General features: G+C 47.0%; 2 protein-coding genes across 3 annotated transcripts in view; both read left to right on the plus strand.

The window, feature by feature from the left end:
* The first annotated feature begins 4,827 nt into the window (after positions 1–4,827).
* Arpin (actin related protein 2/3 complex inhibitor) lies at positions 4,828–17,787 on the plus strand. Of its 2 annotated transcripts, none has more exons than XM_008852804.3 (6): positions 4,828–5,064; positions 7,527–7,602; positions 10,416–10,548; positions 15,224–15,430; positions 15,805–15,968; positions 17,036–17,787. In XM_008852804.3, the coding sequence occupies exons 1-6, from the start codon at positions 4,973–4,975 to the stop codon at positions 17,042–17,044; spliced, it is 681 nt and encodes a 226-aa protein (XP_008851026.1). In that variant the 5' UTR covers positions 4,828–4,972; the 3' UTR covers positions 17,045–17,787. The 2 variants fall into 2 exon arrangements, with proteins under 2 accessions (XP_008851026.1, XP_029411792.1); XM_029555932.1 differs by lacking the exon at positions 4,828–5,064 and adding an exon at positions 7,266–7,412.
* Positions 17,788–22,611: 4,824 nt separating this feature from the next.
* Positions 22,612–24,148, plus strand: part of Ap3s2 (adaptor related protein complex 3 subunit sigma 2) — a 53,855-nt gene continuing 52,318 nt past the window's right edge. The window contains exon 1 of the mRNA XM_008852805.3: positions 22,612–23,562. Coding sequence (XP_008851027.2) covers positions 23,407–23,562 — 156 coding nt within the window. The 5' untranslated portion in view covers positions 22,612–23,406. The remainder of the gene's footprint in view (positions 23,563–24,148) is intronic.

Below are 24,148 nucleotides of genomic sequence, written 5' to 3' on the forward strand. Positions count from 1 at the left end.
AGGGTTATCACTTCCTACCACCAGCAGTAGTGTTCAGATACCATCAGAACATAAGGTAATCCAACTCCACAATCCTTTTCTGTGAGTTTTCCAGAGTTTCTCTTGGGACCAACTGTCTCAAGGGAAAGGGAGAGTGACTGTGAGTCATTGAGGATGGGGGCGGTCCTTTCTTTGTGAAGTCAGTTGGTTACTATAGAGAGTGAGACAGCTCTGGAGGAACGTGAAGCTGAAAGGTGTTGAAGTGACATTAAGCCATGTCTGATCCAAAGGCATATCACAGATTTTCTTTCCAAAGCAGGCTTCTTCCATTTGCATTTATTGATGGAATGTTGATGGACTGGTCTGGTTCTCCTTCAGCATCTTATTTCATGCTATGCTTTCTCTCCTGAGTGCTTCCTCTGTTTTCTCTCTTTGGCTCTGTGGTGTGGATGTGTGTTTTCTTCAGGCTGCTTCACTGCATTTGTGGTAATTTACCATGTTATTTCTTCTAGAACCACTAGACTTTGTCAGGGCAAGATGTGTCAGATATGCTAAGCTGTGACCTGATGCATGAAAACTGATTCCACACACAAATGCACTCCTGTGTGTTCTACAGTTTTGTTTGTACTCTGCATAGGAATCTTGACAAAGTCCATTTTGTTCATTGAGAGAGAGAGAGAGAGAGAGAGAGAGAGAGAGAGAGAGATTGATATTGTGTTTGTGATTACCTGCATTGTTTTAGAGAACTATTCCTGAGAGAATTTCAATTTTTGCCTACAGCTAATGAGAAACAAATCTTACATTTACAATTTCACCTGCCTGATAACTGGAAGAAATTTCTATGCACCAGACTTCCCCCCACCCCCTCAGTCTTGCACTGTAACCCAGGATAACACTATCCTGGAACTTATGTAGCCCAGGCTGGCTTTAAAATCCTAATGAGTACACTTACATTCAGGCAAAACACTCATACATATAAAATAAAAACAACTAATAAATAACCTACAACACAATAATATCAAAACCCAATTCATGTGCATATAGATGCAAGATGGCTGATCAGGTAAAGTGCTTGCTGCTAAACCTGACTACCTGAGTTCAATCCCTGGAACCCACATGGTGGAAGGAAAGAGCTGACTCCTGAAAGCTGCCCTCTGACTTCCACATGTGTACGTACTGTGTCACGTGTGTACTCATATATATTCTCTCTTTCTCTCTCTCTTTCTCTCACCAAAATAAATAAATAAACACATAAATGTGGAAGAAATACCCACAGGGCTAGGGATGTAGCTCAATTGGTAGAGTGTTTGCCTAGCACTCCTAAGCCCTGGGTTTGATTCCCAGCACTTCATTACTCCCAGCACCTATGAAATGGAAGCAGGAAGATCAGAAGTTAAAGGTCATCTAATGTTACATAATAAGTTTGAGGCCTGTCTGGGCTACGTGAGACCATATCTAAAACAGTAACAATAGGGACTGGAGAGATGGCTCAGTGGTTAAGAGCACTGGCTGTTCTTGCAGAGGACTTGGATTGAGTTCCCAGCATGAATATGGCGGCTAACAAGAATTTGTAACTCCAGTTCCAGGGGATCCAATCCCCTCTTCTGACCTCTGTGGGTATTGCAAATCACAGGATCACTTACATACTTGTAGGCAAAACACTCATAAACATAAAAACAACAATAATAATAAAAAGAATAGCCAGGTGTGTGGTGCACACCTTTAATCCCAGCACTTGAGAGGTAGAGGCAGGCAGATCTCTGTGAGTTCAAGGCCAGCCTGGTCTACACAGAGAGTTCCAGGTCAGCTGGGGCTACAGGGAGACCCTGTCTTAACAAAACAAAACAAAAAGAAAGAAAAAGAAAGAAAGAAAGAAAGTATTAAAAAAAAAAAACCTCCAGCCAGGCGTGGTGGCACACACCTTTAATACCAGCACTTGGGAGGCAGAGGCAGGTGGATCTTTGTGAGTTCGAGGCCAGCCTGGTCTACATAGTGAATTCTAGGACAGCTGGGGCTACAGGAGACCCTGTCTCAAAAAAGACAAAAAAAAAAGAAAGAAAGAAAAGAAAAAGAAACTCCCAAAACTCCAGTAACAATAATAAAAGACCAAATAGAAAACATTTTAAAAATATTTCTGCCTCTGTGTTACATAGTCTGCAGGTTGTGCTGATGATCTGAAGTTGCAGAACCTGGAGATAAAGGGTTAGAGTACTTACCTAGCTTGTGAGGCCCTAGGGTCAAGTCCTCATAGAAGGATTAAAAAAAAAATTACCACTAACAACAATCCTCTGTTGCAGTGAAGCTCTTACAGAAAACCCTTGCTGCACAAGCCTCACAATCTGAGTTGAATCCCTGGAAACCATGTACAAGTGGTTGGAGAGAACCAACTGTACACAGAGGGAGGCAGGCAGATCTCTGTGAGTTCAAGGCCAGCCTGGACTCCATAGTGAATCCTGGCCAGCTGTGACGACAGGGAGACTTTGTCTCAAAAAAGACAAAAAAAAAGAAAGAAAGAAAAGAAAAAGAAACTCCCAAAACTCCAGTAACAATAATAAAAGACCAAATAGAAAACATTTTAAAAATATTTCTGCCTCTGTGTTACATAGTCTGCAGGTTGTGCTGATGATCTGAAGTTGCAGAACCTGGAGATAAAGGGTTAGAGTACTTACCTAGCTTGTGAGGCCCTAGGGTCAAGTCCTCATAGAAGGATTAAAAAAAAAAATTACCACTAACAACAATCCTCTGTTGCAGTGAAGCTCTTACAGAAAACCCTTGCTGCACAAGCCTCACAATCTGAGTTGAATCCCTGGAAACCATGTACAAGTGGTTGGAGAGAACCAACTGTACACAGCTGTCCTCTGACCTCCATGTGCCTGCTCTGCCACACCATACACACCCATACTCCAATTGCGCACACACAATAATATTTTTTTCTTTTTTAGATTTATTTATTTTTGAGACAGTGTCTCACTATATACACCCGGGTGGCTTGAAACTATTCATGTAGACCAGGCTGTCCTTGAACTCACAAAGATCAGCCTGCCTCTGCCTACTGAGTACTGGGGTTAAAGGTTGCACCACAACACTGAGTTTTTAGATTTATTTTTAATTATGTGTCCTTGTGGAGGTTTCTGCATATGAGTGTGGGTGCTTGAGGAAGTCAGAATATAGCATTGGATCCCCTGGAGCTGGAGTTACAGGTGGTTATGAGCTGCCCGATGTGGATAGTGGGAACCAAATTTGGGTCCTCTGCAAGAACAGTGTGTGTTCTTAACTGCTGGACCATCTCTCCAACCTCCAAAATAACAGCTAAATTTTTTTTAATGTGTCTAGTAGCTGAAAATTTGAATTATTATTATTATGATTAATTTTGGGTTTTTTAGATTGAGTCTCATACTGTAGCCCTGGCTAGCCCAGGACTTGCTGTATGGTTCAGGCTGTCCTCAAAGTCCAAGCAACCTTCTTCCTTTCTTAGCATCCCAAGTTCTGGAATTACAGGTGTGATCAGCTACACTCAGTAAAGAAAATTTCATTTCTGATGTTATTTCTATTTCTTTATCTAAGGTTTAGGCTGAGGATGTGGCTCAGTGGTTGAGCGCTTGCCTAGCTTGCACAAAGGCCCTGGGTTCTACTTCCAGCACTGCTAAAATATAATAAAATTTATAGAAAGATGAAGACAGTGCCAGTTTGGAGCCACAGTGAGGGGGACCACGACTCAGGAAGGGGACAGAGAAGGGAATGCCAGCCAGGTGGCTATGAGCAGCCTGGGGACTTTTGAAGAGAGAACATCAAATGACAGTTCTACCTAAAGGGTCTTTGTCTTTTCTTCTTGGAACTACAAAGAGCAGCTTGGAAGGCCAGACATGGGGTAGGGCTGATCATTCTGAGTACAATGCATAGGGCCCATCATATTTTTAGGGATCCACAAAAAATATTTCAATTTCTGGGGCTTCAGATGTGGCTCAATTGGGAGAGTGAAGTCTTGGATTGGAGCCCAGCGCTGCATAATGCAGGTGTATTGGTACAGGCCTGCAATCCTAGCACCTGGGAGATAAATTCAGGAGAATGAGTTCCAGGTCATCCTAACTACACAGAGTTTGAGGCTAGCCTAGGATACATGAAACTCTGTCTTAAAGGGGAAATATATATATATAGACGTATATGTATAATATATGTGTATGTATATATTCGTTGTTGTTGCTGTTGTTAAAGGAAAAGGGGCCCTTAAAAACAAAGAGTCTGGGACCACTTTGTGTGGCCATAACGTGTGGGAGGCAGTGTTCAACCTGGACTCAGATGCCTCTCCCTGGTCTCTTTAACGGTGCCACCAGCACCAGGATCTGGAGCTAATAACAGAACTCAAACTTCCCAACAGTTTCCAGGTCCGAGGAGACCCCTGGGTGCAGGCTTAGAAAACGGGCTTGGGGAAGCGGTCAGAAACTGTAGGAAGGCAATGCTATACCCCGAAGATCTGAAGAGGGTGAGCTCCATCTTTAGAAACCCCTGGAATCTGATTCGAATTTCCCAGAGGCAGAGGAACAGGCTCAGAAAGGTTGAGGAACTCGTTTCTTTGTGGTTGATTTGACACTCAGCCCCAGACTCCTTCACAGATCCCTGGAATTCCTCTAGTTGCTGCTGGGCCACCAAAAGGGAAGTTTCTATGCAAAAGATTCTCCTGGTCCTAAGAACTCTTCCCTTGTCTCCATTCCTGGAGCCCCGACTTCCCCTCTGCAGGTAGATGTAGTTTGAGACTCTGATACAGGTCGGCCCTGGTCCTTCTGTAAGGAGGACCATCACACATACACATGGGCTGGCGATCAGGAATGCGGCTCGTCCCCTTTAAGTCTCGCTCGGGAACACCCGGGACAGGCCGCTGAGTTCCGGGATCCGCAAGGAGCGAGCCGGCCTCCGCGCGGCTTCCAGGGTCTTGTTCCCGCGGCGTCCGGCCCCGCGCTCCGGCTGCTTCCAGGCTTTGGGTCCCGGCCTAGAGAAAATGAGTCGTATCTACCACGACAGCGCCCTACGGAACAAGGCGGTGCAGAGCGCGCGGCTGCCCGGGGCCTGGGACCCTGCTATCCACCAGGGGTAGGCTGTGCGGGTCACCGGAGCCCAACCCGGCTGGTATATGCTTACCGCATCCCTGGGGTCCAGGAACCCACTGCTAGCCAGGGGTGGGCCAAGCTAGGAATGGGCCATCCCGTATCCTTAGGCCCTGAGACTCTCCCTGGAGTCTCGGCTGCTGGCAGGGGTGGGCAGTGCCGCGTCCCCCGGGGCCTGGGCTCCAGGCTTTGGATCTGGGTGAAACCTGCTCAGAGACTGGGCGAGGAGTGGGGTGGGGAGGTGAAGGAGAGGTTGGAGGTGGGAGGTAAAACGTGTTGCCAAAGCCATCTCTGGGCCTCCAGTCAGCTCTTCCTGGTTCTCCTGGTCGCCACACACCTGGAAGATAGATACATTTGAAACTCCCGCCTGCATGCACACCCATGGAAGGGACTCCCGAATGGGACTCTAGAGACCGTGTTTGGGTTCCCACCGACCTCGGTCCTTGCTCCACACCAGGACTCTAAACTCCAGCCACTTGTCACACTGCTGTACCTCTGGGCCTTTGCCTCATAAGTGACCAGTGGGTACTGTCACAGGAACGGTGGTGGGAGGGTAGGAGCATGTGGAAGCACAGGCCCTGCACAGGGTAAAGAGCAGGATGGACTGTCCTATTTACAGGCAGAAACACTAACGAATTATGTGAAATAAACCGGCCCAGAAAGACCTGGGATGTGGACTCCAAAGTCCAATTCATAGTGGTTTTCAGGGGAGGTGACCAATGGGTACAGAGAGTTACATGTGGAACAGGTTCTGGGAATCTAATGTGCTGGGTGTGTACATTAATTTGACTATGAATCATTACACAGTGTATACATGCATCAAGTTATTGAGTTATACACCTTGAGTATATACTTCTCAGCTAAATATTTTTAAAAAGAATTTGAGGGGCTGGAGAGGTGCCCCAGCAGTTATGAGCACTGGCTGTTCTCAAAGAGGACCCAGGTTTAATTCCCAGCACTCACATGGTGGCTAACAATCATCCACAATTCCAGTTCTAGGGGATCCAATGCCCTCTTCTGGCTTCCATGGGCATTGCACACATATGGTGTACTTAAATGCAGGCAAAACACTCATACACATAGAAAGAAATAAATAATTTTAAAAAGAATTTGCGTGGAGAGAGTGTACAGAGGCAAGCAGTCTTGGCCCACCCTCTCCCACTATCATCTTAGCTCCACTTCTTTCCCACATCTGTGGTTCCAAAAATGAAAACCCCTGGGTTCTGCTTTTTATGAAAACTAGAATCAGGAATTGGTAAAGGAGTGGTGACAATTCCAGTTCTATTCAGTGTGGGACCCTTTGATCTTGGGCTAGTCCCCAAACTTCTGAGTCTCCAATTTTCCATCTGTAAGGTGATAATAACCATTTCCTTTGGTTGATGACCACCTATGTATGAATGAGTACAGGAATGGGAAAGTGCTTTAAAGTAGACTGAAAGGGGGCTAGAGAGGTGGCTCAGTGGTTAAGAGCGCTTGCTACTTTTCCAGAGGACCAGAGTTCAGTTCCTAGCACCCATGTCTGCAGGCTCAATCACCTGTGACTCCAGTCCAAGGAACCCAATATCCTCTTCTGGACTCTGAGAGCACTTGCACACATGTGGCATGTGTGCACGCATGCACGCACACACACGTAAAAATAGCCAGATGTGGTAGTGCACACCTTTAATGCTGGCACTCAGGAAGCAGAGACAAGTGGATCTCTGTGAGTCTGAGGCAAGACTGGTTTACAGAGTGGGTTCCAGGCCAGGACTACATAGCGAGACAGTTTCAAAAAAAAAAAACTTTAAAAAAAGATAGGTGAAAAAGGAAGATAATTTATTTATACAGCATAGACAACCCTAAATTTGCTTAAATAAAAAGTAGAATTATTTATTTATATGTTTATTTACTTACAGCATTTCACTATGTATTCAAAGATAGGCTTGAACTCCCTTTGTAACCCAGGCTGGCCTCAAACTCACAGCAATCCTCCTGTCTGAACCTTCCAAGTGCTGGGATTACAGGTGTGTGCCATCAAGCCCAACTGTAAAAATGCTTTATATTTAGTAAGTACTTAATAGTTTACAAGCACCTTCCCATTCATGATCCTTTAGGCTAGCATCAGAGGAGCACAATAAAGCAGCTGCTTTTCTTCCCATTCGTGGATAAGAATCCTGAGAATCTGTCTGCAATAACTCCTGGTAGCCCTGAAGAGGGGGCGGTACCTTGGGATCAGCACAGCCTGGGAAGGTTCCTCCTGTCCTTTAGCCTTTGGAGGAATGTGAGTTCCGATGTGGGAAGCAGAGAGGGGTTCCATACCAGGCCTGCTCAGAGCCAAGTAAATAGGAGACTCAGGTGAGCCTTGCTTCAGTTTCAGTGCAGATTCTAGCCTAGGCCATGAAACTTGAGTTGTGTCTCCTTCCTGAGGACAGACAGAACCAGCATTCCTTCTTCCCTTCTCATCTCCAGGGGAAATGGTGTCTTGTTGGAGGGAGAGCTGGTGGATGTATCTCGGCACAGCATCTTGGATGCCCGTGGCAAGAAGGTGAGGCTATATCCCGTATGACATTCACAGGGTTATCGTCGCCCACTAAAGCATTTGAGTTCTTATCCACAAGGCATCTCCTTGTGCAGGGCTCCACCATTGCTAAGACATGGGATCCAGGCTCTTCTTGAGGGGCTCACAGAACAGATGGCTATAGCCAAAGAGGACCAGTAGTAGAAAGGGGACTTTTAGGGCCTTACAGGGCAGCAGTCAGGTTGGAGGACCTGGTTCTTGCAGGAAGAGCCTGGGCCACAGCTGAGAAGACAGACTAGGCCCAAACCATAGTGTAGTCTGAATGTACAGTCTACATGCTGACATCTGCACCTGCAGCTCCCTTGTTGGTGGCCTTCTGTTTTTGCTTCACAGCCTCCCGAGATTGTGTCCTTGCTCTCCACCATCTCAGGTATCCGTGACCACTCCTGGCAGTCATCATCCCACCGTAACCCTGGAGTCCTGTCCGTCTGACTCCATCCATGGCAGCAGCCTTTGCTACCAGCTCACTATTTTCATGCCCAGAGATGCCTTGCCACATTCTGCTCCTTAGCTTGCAAGTCAGCAGGGGGACACACTGATCTGGAGTCCCCAGCCAGCCTGTCCAGGAGGGCTGCACCAATGTGGGGCTGGCCTGCCTCTACTGCCCTGGTACGGGCAGGTGTTCATCCAGCCCCTTTCCAAACTTGCCTGCTCCAAGTCTTTCATTCTGAATGATGCAGAGAGGATTCACCTGTTCAGTCACCAGCTTGGGAGCTGTATCCCCTATCTCTTCTCCCCAGGAGGGGAACCCCAGAAGCCAACTCTTGCCATTTTCTGTAGTGCCCCACGTAGCCAGATTCCTTCTCAACCATTCCTTTTTCTTTTCCACCCTCTTTCCATAACCACCTCCTTCCAGGGGCTCTTAGCTGTTCCACATAAAGGTCCGGCCTGCCCCCATACCTTCTGCTGGCCCCATGAGCTCATTCTTGGCTCCTTGAAACTCATTTCAAGCAGGCTATCTCTGGGTCTTGCTGTGGCCCCCAAACATTTCAGGATTCCTTCTTATCTACCAAAGAAAAGCTGAACTCCAATGGCAGCTCAAGGCCTGTCTAAAACCTATCTCAGTGGCTCTTCTAACCTGAGCTCCCATTGGGCCTCTGCATTGCTTAGATGTGCACATGGCCTCTTGACTTTATGTGCCTGACTCAGGCCCTTATTTCTTTCTTCTTTTTCTTTCCTTTCTCCCTCACCCCTTCTTCCCTCTCTCCCTCCTTCCCTCCCTTCTTTCTTTGAATGGTGAGTTGGTAGCAGAGGCCCAACCTCTTTGAATTTCTTTTATTTATTATTTTTATGTGTATGAGTGTATTGCCTGCATGTATGTGAGTACACCTGTGTCATGCAATGCCCCTGAGGTCAGAGAGGGCTTCGGACTCCCCTGGAACTGGAGTTAAGGACAGTTCATAGCCACCATGTGGGTGCTGGGAATCGAACCCGGGTCCTCTGCAAGGGCAGTCAGTGCTCTTAACCGCTGAGCCATCTCTTCAGCCCCAGGCCCATCCTCTTAATACTGTCACAATGGTGATTAAGTTTCAACTTATGAATTTGTGGGGACTTATTCAGACTATAGAAGGCCCTCCATGACCGTGTTTCTTTTCCCAATTGTGTCTGTTTAGGAATCTCTTTCCTGTCTGTCTCTGTGTGAGAAAGTTTGAGATTGAATGGGGACTGTCATTTTATTTATTCATGCTTTCAGATGCTCATTAATTTCTTTTTTTTTTTTTGACATGCTCTCATGTAGCACTGTCAGGCTTTGAACTCTCTGTGTAACAGAGGACCTTCAATTCCTGGTCTTCTTGCTTCTACATGCCCCCCCCCCCCCAGTGTTGGGATCATAGACATGCACCTATACACTAGGTTTATCCAGTGCTGGGGACTGAACCTAGGGCTTTATGAATGCTACCAACTGAGCTACATCCCCAGCCATGTCTCAGGCTTTTAATGTTCTTCCTATACTCCCGTCCCACAGTTGCAGGTTGCCCTGACCTTTGAGAATTCCCCTTGCTTCATTGTCCCAGGAGGTGATTTCTACTTCTTCAGTCTCTGTAAACAGTTTTTATGCTTGCTTTGATTAGAACAGCTGGCCAACAGCTTTTGCAGTACATGTCTTTGCAAGGCACTCACTCCACCCTTGCAATGTCCCTGAAAGGAAGTATCACATGGTTTCCATGTGATAGGCACAGGAGACTGGGAGTGATTTGCCCCAGTATTACATCTGTGGGAAGGGCCTAGTATCTGTCCTCACTCAGGCCCTTTCAGTGTCCTTTTTCTTTTCTTTTCTTTTCTTTTTTTTTTGAGGCAGGTCTCCCTGTAGCTGCAGCTGGCCTGGAACTCACTCTGTAGACCAGGCTGGCCTCAAACTCACAGAGATCCACCTGCCTCTGCCTCCCAAGTGTTGGTATTAAAGGCGTGCGCCACCACACCCAGCTCAATGTCCTTTCTATGGCACCATGGCAACATCCACTCCTGCCTGGTGGCATTTGGGGTTTCTAGTGCTTGAGTTATGGTTTCTGGTCACTGGCTATGTGGAAGCCTTGGGGTCAGGCCCTGTGTCACCCTGTTGTGGGCATTGTATGGCTTATTATGTGTGGTAGGTACTCCAGTGAGTACATAAATGAATGATTATTTGACTGAGACTATTCTCAGCCTGGACATCTGAGCTGAGGTAGGATTCTAAGGCAGAGGGTGAAGTGGGCAGGTGCTGCATCTCGAGTCCAGGGTGTGTGCTGGGGTTGGGTAAGGGGTGAGGCAGCTCCCTTACCCCCCTCTCTGCTTTGCCCTAGGAGCGCTACTATGTGCTATATATTCGGCCCAGCTGCATCCACCGCCGGAAGTTTGACCCCAAGGGAAATGAAATCGAACCCAACTTCAGCACCACCAGGAAGGTGAACACAGGCTTCCTCATGTCATCCTACAGTAGGTATCCTCAGCCCTTCCTCCCTAAGAGCTTGTGATACTGTGGTCTGTCTGCCTCCTGAGTCTCTTGATGTCCTGGAAAAGTGACTTCTTAGCATGGTTGGCCTTGATGCTGGTTCTGGCATCTGAGCTTCTCCCTCCCTCCAACTTGCTCAGACATTCCCATTGCCCCAGCTTCCTCCTAGGAACCAGGCTGATCTTCCCAACTCCTTTCATTTTCTGAAGTTTTTGTTTTGGGCTCTAACTACCCTTGTGTGAGGAAGTCAGACCAGGCCCCAGCAGTCTCCAGATCTACTACCCAAATCCTAGTTTGTTTGTTGGGGTTTTTCATTTGTTTTTAAGACAGAGTCTCCCTAAAGCCCTAGCTGGCCTGAACTTGCTATGTAGACCAGGCTGGCCTCCATCTCACAGAGATTTGCCTGCCTCTTCCTCCTCAGTGCTGTCATTAAGGGCATGAGCACCACTGTGCCCCACTTTCTTGGGTTTTGTCTCAGTGTGTTTATGCTGTGTATTATTGCTTTTCTTGTTGCTGTGACAAAATAACTGACAAACTGCAGCCTAAGGAAGTATCTTACTTTTCCCATTGTTGCCTTCTTTTAGGTAGGTCTTCCCACCTCAACATGCATAATCAAGATAATCTTTCAGAGGAGTGCTCAGAAGCTAACCTAGTTTAGCTAATCCCTCATAGGCATGCCAAGGCTTTTCTCCTAGGCGATTGCAGATCCTTCAAGTTATATTAACTATGACAGGAAGGAAGGGTTTATTTGGCTCACAATTTGAGGGTATAGTCTGTCATGGCAGAGAAGGTTCTAGCTGTGGCAGCAGTAGTTTGAATCAATTGGTCATATTACATCCTCAGTCAGGAAGCAGAGAGAGATGAATGCTGGTGTTCGGCTGGCTTCCTCCTTTTTCAGCCCTTGGCATGGTGCTACTCACATTCAAGGCAGGTCTTCCTACCTCCGTTAAACCAGAAACACCCTCATAGACATGTCCAGTGGTGTATCTTCCCAATAATTCTAAATCCTCAAAAATTGATTAACCATAACATCCTGCTATAACATATTTAAATTACCTTGAGACCAGGTAATTGGACAAGGGGAATTTGTAGCTCACAGTTCTGGAGGCTAGTAATTCCAAGGTCAAGGTGGCAGTAGAGTCCAGGACTTGTGAGGGGTCTATCTCAGCCTCAGAGATGCCTTTTTATTATCCTTATAAGATGGAAGCATAAAGAAACTACTTTCTACTTTTTCATAAGGGTACTAACTCTATTCATGAGGCCTCCATCCACATGACTTAATCACCTTTGAAAAGCCCAACCTCTTAATACTGTCACAACAGTGATTAAGTTTCAACTTATGAATTTGTGGGGACATATTCAGACTATAGAAGGCCCTCCATGATTGTGTTTCTTTTCCCAATTGTGTCTGTATAGAAACCTCTTTCCAGTCTGTCCCAGTGTGAGAAGGTTTGAGACTGAGTGAGGAGTTGTCATTTTATTCATTCATGCTTTCAGCTGCTCATTAATTCTCTAAACACTGAGTGAGTAGCATCCTGTGCAAGGTCCTGTGCCACATGCTGAGGCTCCAGGAAAAACTAAGACTTGATCCTGCACTGGACATGGTCTCAGTCTAGTAAAGGAGACAGACAGGTCAGTGATTGGAGCTCAGGAGGGGCTCTGAGCTCTAGGCATGGGCAGGGGTACCCTCAAGTAGGGGAACACCAGCACTGAATCCTGGAAGTAATTCAAGGCAGGAATCAGCTGAGTGACAGTGCTTGGAAGGGTATTTCAGAGGGGAATCAGGGTACTAAAGGTATGTGGACTAGTCCATCTGGCGCTGTTCAGGGTGGGTAGCAGGAGGGACATGAAGGTACAGACTTTCAGTCAAGGCTGTAGGGGAACCCTTTAGCTAAGCATTTTGAATAAATGAACAATCGGATTAGATTTGTTTTTAAGATGCCCTGGGTTGGTGAATACAGGGAAACGGTGCTGTCTCCATACTACAGGGCAGTTACACATATGAACCCATAGCACTTGTGACAACATGCAAAAGACCTGTGCAAACCCAAGCCAGATAAAAACCCAGCATGGAAGGGAGAGGTGGGCAGGAAGCCCCAGCCCTAGCTGAGGATTTACTGGATAGCTGCTGGGGGAGCGAGAGTCAGTTTTCTTTAAGGGTGTGACACCTGGTAGGTTGACCAGTCTCTAGGGGATGGACCCACACCCAAGAACATTTGGGGAACACAAGTTAAATTTGATAGGCCTTTAGTAAAAGAAAAATAATAATAGAGGACATGAAGTCAGGAGGGTGTAGTAGGGTGGGGGGAGGGTAAAGACAGGGGAGGGGGGTCTGAATATGATCAAAATACATTGTATAGAATTCTCAAAGAATCAAGAAAAGTAATTTTTTGAGACAGATTCACTATGTAGCCCTGGCTAACCTGGAACTTGCTATGTAGACCAGCTGGCCTTGACATCATAGAGATCTGCCTGCCTCTGCCTCCTGAGTGCTGGAACCAAAAGTGTGTACCACTATACCCAGAAAATGTTTTTTTTTTTTTTTTTTTGAGACAGGATCTCCCTGTAGCCCTAGCTGGCCAGGCACTCGCTATGTAGACCAGGCTGGCCTCGACCTCACAGAAATCCACCTGCCTCTGCCTCCTAAGTGCTGAGACTAAAGGCCTGTGCTAAGAACCCCAGCCAAATGTTGTGGGTTTTTTTGGTTTTGTTTTTAGAAAAAAATTTTTTAAGTGAAAAAAAAAGGAGGGACCAGGTGTGGTGGTGCATGGCTTTAATCCCAGAAGAAGCAGGTGGACCTCTGTGAGTTCCAGGTCAGCTGGTACTACACGGAGACCCTGTTCTAAAAATAATTTAAAAAAATGTTTTTTAAAAAAGGAAGCCCTGAGAAGGTGACTAAACTGAAGATTAGGAGGACCATTAGGAAGCTGCTAGGGTAGCTAGGATGGAAACAGAGGACCCGGATGAGGGGCATGTCAGGGGGGATGGAGGCCAGTGTTGTCAGTGTTAGACTGGCTATGGAGAAAGAAATGGAAGTCAGGGTGATTCCAAGGACTGGCCTTGGAAAAGCACAGGTACAGGGGTAGCAAGCTTAGAGAGAAGAGCTCTATTGGGGCATACTGAGTCAGAGTTGCTGGTTATGCTTTGATGGGACTCAGAAATCAAGTTCTAGAGCTCAGGGAGAGGGCAGGGCTAGTCACACCTATGTGGGAGTAGTCGACACAGTGAGAAGCTGTGGAGAAGGCAGGCAGGCATGCGTGCAGGAGGTTGTCCTGGGGAACAGCAAGAGAATATGGATGGGGAGAGGATCACTGGAGAGGTCTGAGGTCTGAGAGAGGCAGGAAGGTGAGATGTACCACTGAAGTCCAAGGAAGCCAAAGTGAGCAGGGTTAAGGAGGTAGCAGTAGGGCCCCTGTTGTAGCCCAAATAAGAAGTGGAACTAGGAGGACTGGCCAGATAACAGTGATAGGACCTGTGGCCCTAGGGCCGGGGCAGGAGCAGAGGGTGTCAAAGCATTCTGTAGGAAGGCTTTTGAGGAAGGATCTGAGATGGGGGAGGTGTGAGGTCCCCAAAGAGGTGTGGGAGTATGTCTGGAGCCATGATGGTGGACCAGACTTGAGGCAGGAGGAGTGACATTCTGTCCTTTGAGACAGGAAAGGTGAGGTGTCTTATTGTAGGAGCTAAATTGACAGGTGGAAGGTGTCAGGGGGATAGAGGCCTTACTGGTTGGCTTATCTTTCAGAGTCAACGAGGTACTTTGTCTAGAATTGGTAATAAGGGTAGAGAATGGAGCTCTGGTGAGCAGGTATCTAGAGACTCCCCCAGGGTGTTCCTGATAGCCTGGCCCACATCGTTATGCAAGGATGGAATTTGGTCAGGTATTCTGGTTGGCTGGGTGTCCAGCAGTGTGGTCACCTAGGAGGCGGATATGGAGAAGGCAGTTTTTTGGACAGGCTCTGGGGTTGCTGTGCTGGGGGTTGACTATGCCTTTTGGAGGTCTCCAAGTCTGACAAGTACCCACTCCCCTGTGAGTACCTCTTCTTCCAGGTTTAAGACTTGGATTCTTCCCTGAGCTGCTGAGTTCTGCCAGGGCCAGCCTGTGTAGGCCAGTAGAACATCTGAGGACCATAAGTTTGCTCCTAGTTCTAGCAGATCCCAGCCAGCCAGAGAGATCCCTAGAGCCCGAGAGAACCCTACCTGGGGTCACAGAGTCTGGAGGGGGAGGCAGAATTGTACTCTGGGTGATTGAATCCTGCCTCCTCTATTATGTGGTCTTAAGCTAATGATATGGCCTCTCTAAGCCTCAGCGTTCTCATCTATCAGATAGGAATAATGAAAATGCATTAACCCTGGCTGAGGGCTTGCTCTATGCTAGGCACTATGCTAAATGCTCCATTTGCCTTATTTCCTCTACACTTCATGTCAGTGCTTTTTTAAAAAATCCCTATTCTCCAGGGACACAGAGAAAATCATTTCCCTGGATTAAAGTAGAGCTCAGAGCTGCTGCACCCAGGCCATAACACTTCTGCTGCGGAGTTCTCCAATGTGCCCTTGTGGGATGGGTGCTGAGAGTTCTAACGTTAGGTAGCGCATTCACCAGCTCCTAAAGGTACTTCCTCTTCAGACCATGCTAACCCTCCTGTACTGTGTGCTCTGCAGAGGTGGAAGCCAAGGGAGACACAGACAGGCTCACACCCGAGGTACTGAAGGGCCTGGTAAACAAGCTGGAGCTGATGGAGCTGACAGAGCGCCTTACCCCAGACCAGACGGTGGGGTTCTGGATGCCTGAGTCAGAGATGGAGGCATTGGAACTTGAACTGGGTGCCGGAGTGCGGCTGAAAACTCGGGGTGATGGCCCCTTCATAGGTGAGCAGTGTGCCCTCACTTTGCCTGTTCCTGTAGCCTATAGAGGATCCTTACCTCCTTTCTGAGGTTTCCCATCACTCTTGCTTAGAGCTATGGGAGAAGACCAGGTCTGTCTCCCACAGGAACCTGACCTGCCCCTTCACATTTACCCCTCAGTCCTTGGCTAAGTGCCCTTGGGGCCAGTAGCCTGGACACTACTACCCAATCTCGGTTCCTGTGGCTGACCCCTGCTGTCTAGTGCTTTGGGGTCAGTGACCTCAGTGACCATACCAGGGAACAGAGTCAACCCAGACTTAGAGTATCCCCCCCTAAGTGGATGGGCCTAGGCCCTTAGCTTTTCTGCCACAGAGAGGACATTCAACTTCTTCTTTCAGATTCATTAGCTAAATTGGAACTGGGGACAGTGACCAAGTGTAATTTTGCTGGTGATAGAAAGACAGGGGCATCCTGGACTGACAACATCATGGCTCAGAAGTCTTCAGCAGGGACCACAGCAGAGATCCGAGAGCAAGGAGATGGGGCAGAGGATGAGGAATGGGTAGGTAAAGGAGATGGCTGTGGACCTGGCATTGTTGCTGTTGTGTCTCTTGGTGGGAATTTTGTACATATAGGCTGTGGATGAGGTAGAATGAACAGAAGACAAGATAAATTCTGTGGAATTCCTGGGAATGAGCTAGTGTCAGGGGAATTCCTTCAAGGAATTAATGAAAGGGGACAGCCCGAGATGTTTCTTGTTAGAGGACTGGAACTATTGCTATGCACACCAAGCCCCAGAAGGTAGGAAGGAATCAGTGACTGTCATTAGATTTCAGAATGTTTCTCTTCAAGTGAATTAATTAGCCACAGAAAGGCCTTTGAGGGAGGAATGCTTTTCCTCCTTGGTCTGGACTCTGAAGTGCAGGGAAGTGGCAACAACTAGTCTCACTGTTTCTTGTGTTAAGGGTCAACACCCTGGTTGATCCCCAGCCTATACTTACAGTAGTTTTTCTGAAATGTATTTGACCAGAAGATTTTAACTGATATATCAAAAGCCTCCAAACAGAACATTTAGAGCAAAGAAGTCACAGAAAAATGGGGTCTTCTGGGGGCAGGAGAGATGACTCAATGGTTAAGAACACTGGCTGTTCTTGCATAAGACCCAGATTCGAATCCCAGCACCCACATGGCGGCTAACAATTGTCCATAACTCCGGTTCCAGGGGATCCGAAGGCCTCTTCTGTCCTCCTTGGGCATTGCACGACAAGCATGTACTTACCTACATGCAAGCAATACACGCATACACATAAAATAAAATAAAGAATAAAATATTTAAAAAAAGAAAGAAAAATGGGGTCTTCATCTCAGTGATGGAGATTTTCACCAAAGAAAGCCAGGGAGGGAAGGTGGAGGGCCTTGACTCCCTTCTGTCTTAATAAAGCTAGCTGACAAACAGTGGAATTGCTGGGCTGGCTCTGGGAACAACTCTAATGACGTGAGGCCAAGGCAGTAGCTGAGGCTCCCATGGGTACCACATGATCAGACCCTTGCTTGTCTAAAGACTGACAGAAGACTTATGAAATATGCTCTGCTCATATCTCTTTACTTGTCCCCTTTGCATATCTCCAGGATGACTGAGGTGACTCCTCATCCCATCTGTATCTGCTATGGCTTTGTTGAGAACTGGCCTCACCGACTTCCACCCTGGAGAGAGCAGTCTGTCAACCTGAATACCATTTAAAACACTATACTAAAGTTAAATCCAAGACACAACATGTGTTCTTCTTTGGATTCAAGTCTAGTCTTTCCAGACATTTCCCCAACGCCTCTTGCCCTCGGTGGCAGCCTCGTACTAGCTGAGTCTCTCGTGGGACTTGGTCCTGGTACACAATTGAGGAATTCCTGTCTGAATGCAGGGGGGCTCTGAGGCTTCTGTCTCTGTTATTGCTGTTTCCTCCTTTCCTTCCATTCCACAGCACACCAAGGCCTCTGTTCCCTGTTCTGTTGTAGTCTTCTTATCTGTTCTTCCCCACCCCACACCAGAATTACTAATTCTTAATTTGTCTTCTGCTTTATGTCCCCTCTGGGATTTCCTGCCTTCAGACATCCCTGGCTGTTCTTCTGGTATATGCTGTTCTCAGAGAGGCCAATAGCTTTCCTAGCTGTATCTAGCTGGTCCACAGGTCTCAGGTTTGTTCCACTGGGCCACACTTGTTTATGGTGTTGGGAATCAAATCCACAGCTTCATGCTTGCTACGCAAGTGACCTACCACAGCCTATACCCTCAGCCCCCTGGGCCACATTTTTGGTACCATCTCTTTTATTGCTGTTTTATACTTTGAGAATGAATAAATCTGCAAGAAAAAATTCCCCCACACTAACTGGGTTCTTGTCAAGTGTTAATGATCTTCAGCCAAGTCTTGGTCCTAGAAGACAGAGCCTTCAGTCTTTGGTCATGAACATTGCTTTGTTGGATAATGTGTCCACACTCAGCTCTGGGAAAAGGTCTAGACAGGAAATCTGCATGCCCTAGGTTTAATTCTATATTGCCATGGCAGGTGACCTGGGGGAAGGGGATGGAGGGAGGTAGTGATTACTCAGTCTTTTTAATGCATCAAACAATGCCAGTTGCTTTCCATGACCATGGACAATACTGAGTTCTTCCTGATGCTAGTACTTATGCTCAGTACTTGGGGTAGCTTGTCACAACAATCTCATGAAGTAAATATGATTGGTATCCCCATTTTTTTCACAGGTTAAAGCTCTGAGGCTCTATGGATGGTATATACTGCCAGAGAGAGGAATTTAAATTCAGACAGTCAATTTCAAAGCCCACTTTTTTTGTTTTTTTTTGAGACGGTGTCTCACTGTGTAGCCCTGGCTGGCCTGGAACTCTATGCAGATCAGTCTGGCCTTGAACTCACAGTGATCTGCCTGCCTCCACCTCCCAAGTACTAGGATTTATGACGTGATAACCATGCCTGGCTCACATTTTTTTTTTTTTTCCCAGCAAGGTCTCATGTATCTTAGGCTGGCCTTGAACTCATTATGTAGCCAAGGATAACCCAGACCTTCTGATTTCCTCCACCTTCCCAGTGCTAATAATGATAAGGGTGCACCACCATGCCTGACTTTTGTGGTGCTGGAGATCAAACCCAGGCCTCAGGTATGCTAGGCAAACACTCTACCAACTGAGCTGCATTCCCAGTCCTCAAAGGCCACAGTCTTAATTAACGGGACTTTTCTGTTTTTGCATGCAAATGACAGAGGAGAGAGGCGTTCAGAGAGGTCAGGCAACTCTCCCAGATCATAAGTGGCAGATCCAGGATTCAAATCCAGAGCTGCAAAGGCAAAGCTTATGTCCCTTCCACTGTCCTCTGTTTCCTTGGTTTACAAAGGGTTTGGGGGTACAAGAGCCAAAGGATGGAGTAAACACCTCACTAGTGTCCTAGATCTGGGCTGGCTTACTTACAGGTCATACTGAGGCCTTAGCTTTGAGGGTAGTCAAGGAGGTGGTTGAGCATAACAGGAGCTGGGGACATTAGAGGCATCTTGTTGCCCAAAGCACTATGACAGACTCCCAAGTAGGCCATTATTTCAAATGAGGCCCACTGTGGCAATGTCCTGATACAACAGAAAGGGCTTTGGGACTTGGAGGGATTCGAGAAAGGCAAGGCCACTGTGAGCTCAGAGGGTAGGGTAGGGTGGGAGGTGTGTTTGCATACTGGGCATGGCTTTTCTAATATATTTTTATTTTATGTGTATGAGTGTATTGCCTGCATGTATGTGACTGCACCCATGTAGTGCAATGCCATGGTCAGAAGAGGGTTTCAGATTCCCCTGGAAGTGGAATTAAGGACAGTTCGTAGCCACCATGTGGGTGCTGGGAATCGAATCTGGGTCCTCTGCAAGAGCAGTTGTGCTCTTAACCACTAAGCCATCTTTCCAGCCCCATGGGCATGGCTTTTTCATACTCTTTAAAACTTTGAGTACTTTATCCTCAGTGACCTAAAAGCTAGTGATCCTGTGGAGAGATGAGGTCTGACTCGTCTGTTTCAAAGCTCACTTGGCTACAGGAAAACAGACCAGTGAGCTCCTAGAGGAGTCTACAGCAACTGTCCAGGTGAGAGGTTGGTGTGGTTTTGTCTACAACAGGGACAGGAAAGATGGAGAGAAGAAAAGGGCTCAGGCTCAGAGGCATTTACAGGTCAGAATCAACAGACCCCAAGAGAAAGGAAAGAGTCAAGATGATATCCAGACTCTGGGTGACTGAAGGTGTTGGGGTGTATAAAGTTTTGAGTGACCTGTTTGTCTAGCAGGCACCTTGCCTGTGGCTAGGCTGAAACTAGTCTCAGGGAAGGGAAAACCAAGTATACTGTAGATAGAATAGGATTCCAAAGTCAGGCCTGGTAGCTCATGCCTGTAATCCCAGCCCTTGGGAGGCAGAGACAGGAGAGGCTTGCCAAGAGTTTGAGACTAGCCTGGACTGTCAAAACTAAAGATCTGAGTTGAAACCCTGGAAAGAGAGAATCAACTCCGGCAGGGTGTTCTCTGACCTTGATACTTACATGCACTATGGCACACAGGGCCTGGACACAATAATAAATGAAAAAAACCAAAGGATTTGAGGCTTAGCAGGTAGGGAAACTAAGACAAAATCCTCTTCCCAGGACAATAGGAGAAGATGGAAAGATGCTTGGCTCATAGCTATGTGGAGTCATCTGGGTACCCACAATTTTACTCTATCTGTTAATGATTTTTAGTATCTTGGTTTTAAATATGTCTACACATAAAATTTATTGTTACTGCCAGGCATGGTGGCCCACGCCTTTAATCCCAGCGTGAAAGTCCAAGGCAGGCAGATCTCTGTGAGTTCAAGGCCAGTCTGGTCTACACAGTGAGTTCTAGGTCAGCTGGGGCTACAGGGAGACCCTGTCTCAAAAAAAGACAAAATAATTCAATGTTACTTTTACCATTAGTATTACATAATCAGTGTCAATACACATAGTCTGCATCATTTAAAACATTTTTTTAATTAAAAAAATAATTCTTCAAAAAAAATTTTTTTTTTTTTTTTTGAGCAGGGTTTGGTGGCTCATGCCTTTAATCCAAGCACTCAGGAGGCAGAGGCAGGCAGAGCTTTTTGAGTCCAAGGCCAGCCTAATCTACATAGGGAGTTCCAAGCCAGTTGGCATTACAAGGGAGACCCTGTTTCAAAAAAAAAAAAATTCTTTTTTTTCGGTCTTCTCACTATTAACCAGGCTGGGCTCCATCTCTCAGAGATCTGCTATCTGCCTGCCTCTGCTTCTCTAGTGCTGGTACCAGGCCTGGCAGTCTTTATCATTTTTAAGATTGACTGCTGTTTGGGGCTGGAGAGATGGCTCAGTGGTTAAGAACACTAACTGTTCTTACAGAAGACCCGGGTTCAAGTCCCAGCACCCACATGGCAGCTAACAGCTGTCTATAACTCCAGTCCCAGGGGATCCAACAGCCTCTTCTGACCTCCTCGGGCACTGCACAACACGGGTGCACTTACCTACATGCAGGCAATACAAGCATACACATAAAATAAAAATAAAAATAAATAAAATTAAAAATGTGAAAACCAGCCAGGCATGGTGGCATACACCTTTAATCCCAGCACTTGGGAGGCAGAGACAGGCGGATCTCTGTGAGTTCCAGGCCAGCTGGGGCTACTGGGAGACTCTGTCTCAAAAAGACCAAAAACAAACAAACAAAAAAACCAATTAAGGTCCATAATATGACTCAGCAGGTAAAAGGCACTTGCCACCAAGCCTGATGACCTGAGTTGGATCCCAGACTCATATGGCATATGGAGAGAACTAACTCCCAAAGCTGTCTTCCAACTTCCACATATAAACCATGGCATGTCCATGTATCTCCCTTCCACATAAACATATAAATGTAATTCTAAAAAAATTAATGCTGGGTGTGGTGGTGCATGCCTTTAATTCCAGCACTTGGGGGGCAGAGGCAGGTGGATCTCTGAGAGGTCAAGGCCAGCCTGGTCTAGATATTGAGTTCTAGGCCCCCTCTGACTACAGGGAGACCCTGTCTAAAAAAAATACCCTCCCAAATTACAGTTCAAATCATCCTAATATGTTTAATTAGTTGGCAAAACTAGTTCTTTCTCATCAGTGTTTTAGAATTTTCTTTGATATTCCTGCCCAACATTTGAATCATTTTGTTAAGTTTCAGCGCAAATACCTTTTGGCTTTTTATTTATTAAAAAACTCTGGCTATAAAGGCAATATATGTTCACTGAAGAAAAACAATCTAGATTCCCACTACCCAAAGATGTTTTTAAAATCACTCTTGTAATTCTCAGTTATGTGCCATGCACTGTTTGGATTTTTTTTTTAAGCAACTATCTGGAGTGAGGAGAATCATTTTCCATTTTTCTAGTTAAGGAAACAGATATTGTGTCTCTTCTACAAATAAGAACACTTGCCAAAGTGCCCAGGCACTCCATAAAGCCATAATTTGAAACAAGACTTCATTCCCGGGTCCTGTGCTGCACACAGTGATGCAACCGTTCCATAAGATACAATCATCATTCATAGTTCAGTGTTTACTTTCAGTCTTGTTCAAAGTGAACTTTACAGAATAAACACTCTGTGTAAGGGGCTGGAGAGATGGCTCAGCTGTGGTTAAGAGCTTTGGCTGCTCTTACAGAGAACCCAGGTTTGGTTCTCAGCACCCACATAGCAGCTCACAACCATCCTGACTCCAGTTACAGAGGATCTAGTGCTCTCTTCTGTCTACCACAGGCATTGCATGCATGGGTGCACTTACATGCATGTAAAACACTCATACATGTACAATAAAAATAAACGCATCAAAATAAAAAAAAATCCCACTCTATAATCTTTTCATTTAACAAATCATGAACATTTCCCTAAATCAATTAAATCTTTCATGGAATGAGTTTTAACTATTTTGTATTTCTCATATACTTGTAGAACAATTCATTGAACCAGTCTCTCCCCCTTCCCTCCATCCCTCCATCTCTCTCTCTCCCCACTCCCTCCTTCCTTCTCCTCCTCCTCTCCCCTTCCGCCTCTTCCTTCCCTCTCCTTCTGCATCTTCACCCACCCCCATATCCCCACCCCGGCCCCAAAGACTTAACTGTATCCCAAGCTCCTCTCAAACACCCAACAATCCTCTTGCTTCAGCCACCCACGTACTGGCACCATGTCCAGCTGTTTCTCACGTTGGAGTAATTTGTTTCCCATGGAGTAATTTCCCCCCTGTAATAACACTGCTGGTGTGTACACGCCTATAGCCGCAATCACTTTATTATAAATTCTAGAGCTGAACCCCCCAAGGCTAATGTTTTATGTGTCATATAGCTTAAAGCTTTCATGAACACTGCTGCACAGTCCCTGAAATAAGTCTGCAGCTTTACAGATACCTTCGCCGCAGCGCATACACTTGCCGCGCACCTTGCCCACATCACATCGTTAAAAGAGAGAACAAAAACAAGGGTGTTTCCAGTTTGGGATCATCGGTTCCTTCTAAATGGAACTGTAAGAAAGATCCTTTGATTCCCTCTTTCATATGCAAGGGGAGACTTTTGCCTAATTCACAGCAGTATCATAATACTGAAAAATAAAAATGAACTCAAGAGCTTGCTGGTCGAGGAGCAGTCCAATAAACAGTCCAATAAACCGCGGGCGTTAGAAGGGCGGCAAGGGGCGACACAAGCTCCCGCGGCCCCCGCAAGTAGGCGCGGCTGCGGGTGTTGCTGCCCGGGATCCGGGTAGCGGACGCTACAGGCGCTGCGCTGGGCTCAGAGGCTGGCCTCAGACCGAGACTCACGTCCTGGACGAACCGCGGCCGGCGACGCTCCTCGGCGACTACACACAACGGTCCTTCCCGGGGCAGCCCGCTGCCCTCTCCTGGGCGTCAGAGAGACTGGAACCTTCGGTGCCCGGAACCCCAAGCACCTCGGCTAAGTTTCTGGGAGCGGATTTCAGATGGCGCCAACCGGAAGTTCCCGTGTTGTGGCGGAAGGAGGTGCTTTCTGGGAGCAGCAGGTGCTGACTGAAGTCGGGCCGGCAGAGATGATTCAGGCGATTCTGGTTTTCAACAACCATGGGAAACCGCGGCTGGTCCGCTTCTACCAGCGTTTCGTGAGTGCGGCTCGGCTCGCCACCCTCCTGCGGAGCACCCGCGTCTTTCCCCTCCCCTCGGCCCGCAGCAGCGCTCGCCAGCACCTCGGGCTCGGGCACCGTGCATGACCCGGGGCCACTCAGCGCCCTTCCCCGCACGCGCCGCTGCCCCGCTCCTCTCACCCCATTCTGGGTCCCAGCTTCCCTGTACTGTTTGTGACACTTCCCCTTGGGTCTCAGGGCCAGATACGTTACATAGTGTTCCTCATTGAGAACTTGGTTGTTAGAAGTCACTTTCTTTAAGCTTTTTTGGTTGATGAGCTCAGTTTCGCGTAGAGAGACGTTCTGTTTGCACTTCTTGTTTCCCCCAGGGCGTCTGGAAATGTTCTTTCCGGGAATTACTTGTTTCAGTGGAACGTCACAGGGATGGGATACTAGTCAGTCTGTAGGGTTACGGAAAGTCCCTTTTGAAAGAATGGTCTGAAGAGCACTTGCTCTTGCAGAGGATCTGAGTTCGGTTCCCGGCATCTATGTCAGGCAGCTCATAACTTAATCTGACACCCTCTTCTGGGCTCCCGCACACACACACACACGAGAGGCACATATA

The sequence above is a fragment of the Nannospalax galili genome, unplaced genomic scaffold (genome assembly GCF_000622305.1).
Source record: "Nannospalax galili isolate Female #2095 unplaced genomic scaffold, S.galili_v1.0 scaffold185, whole genome shotgun sequence".
In the NCBI taxonomy this organism is placed as follows: Eukaryota; Metazoa; Chordata; class Mammalia; order Rodentia; family Spalacidae; genus Nannospalax; species Nannospalax galili.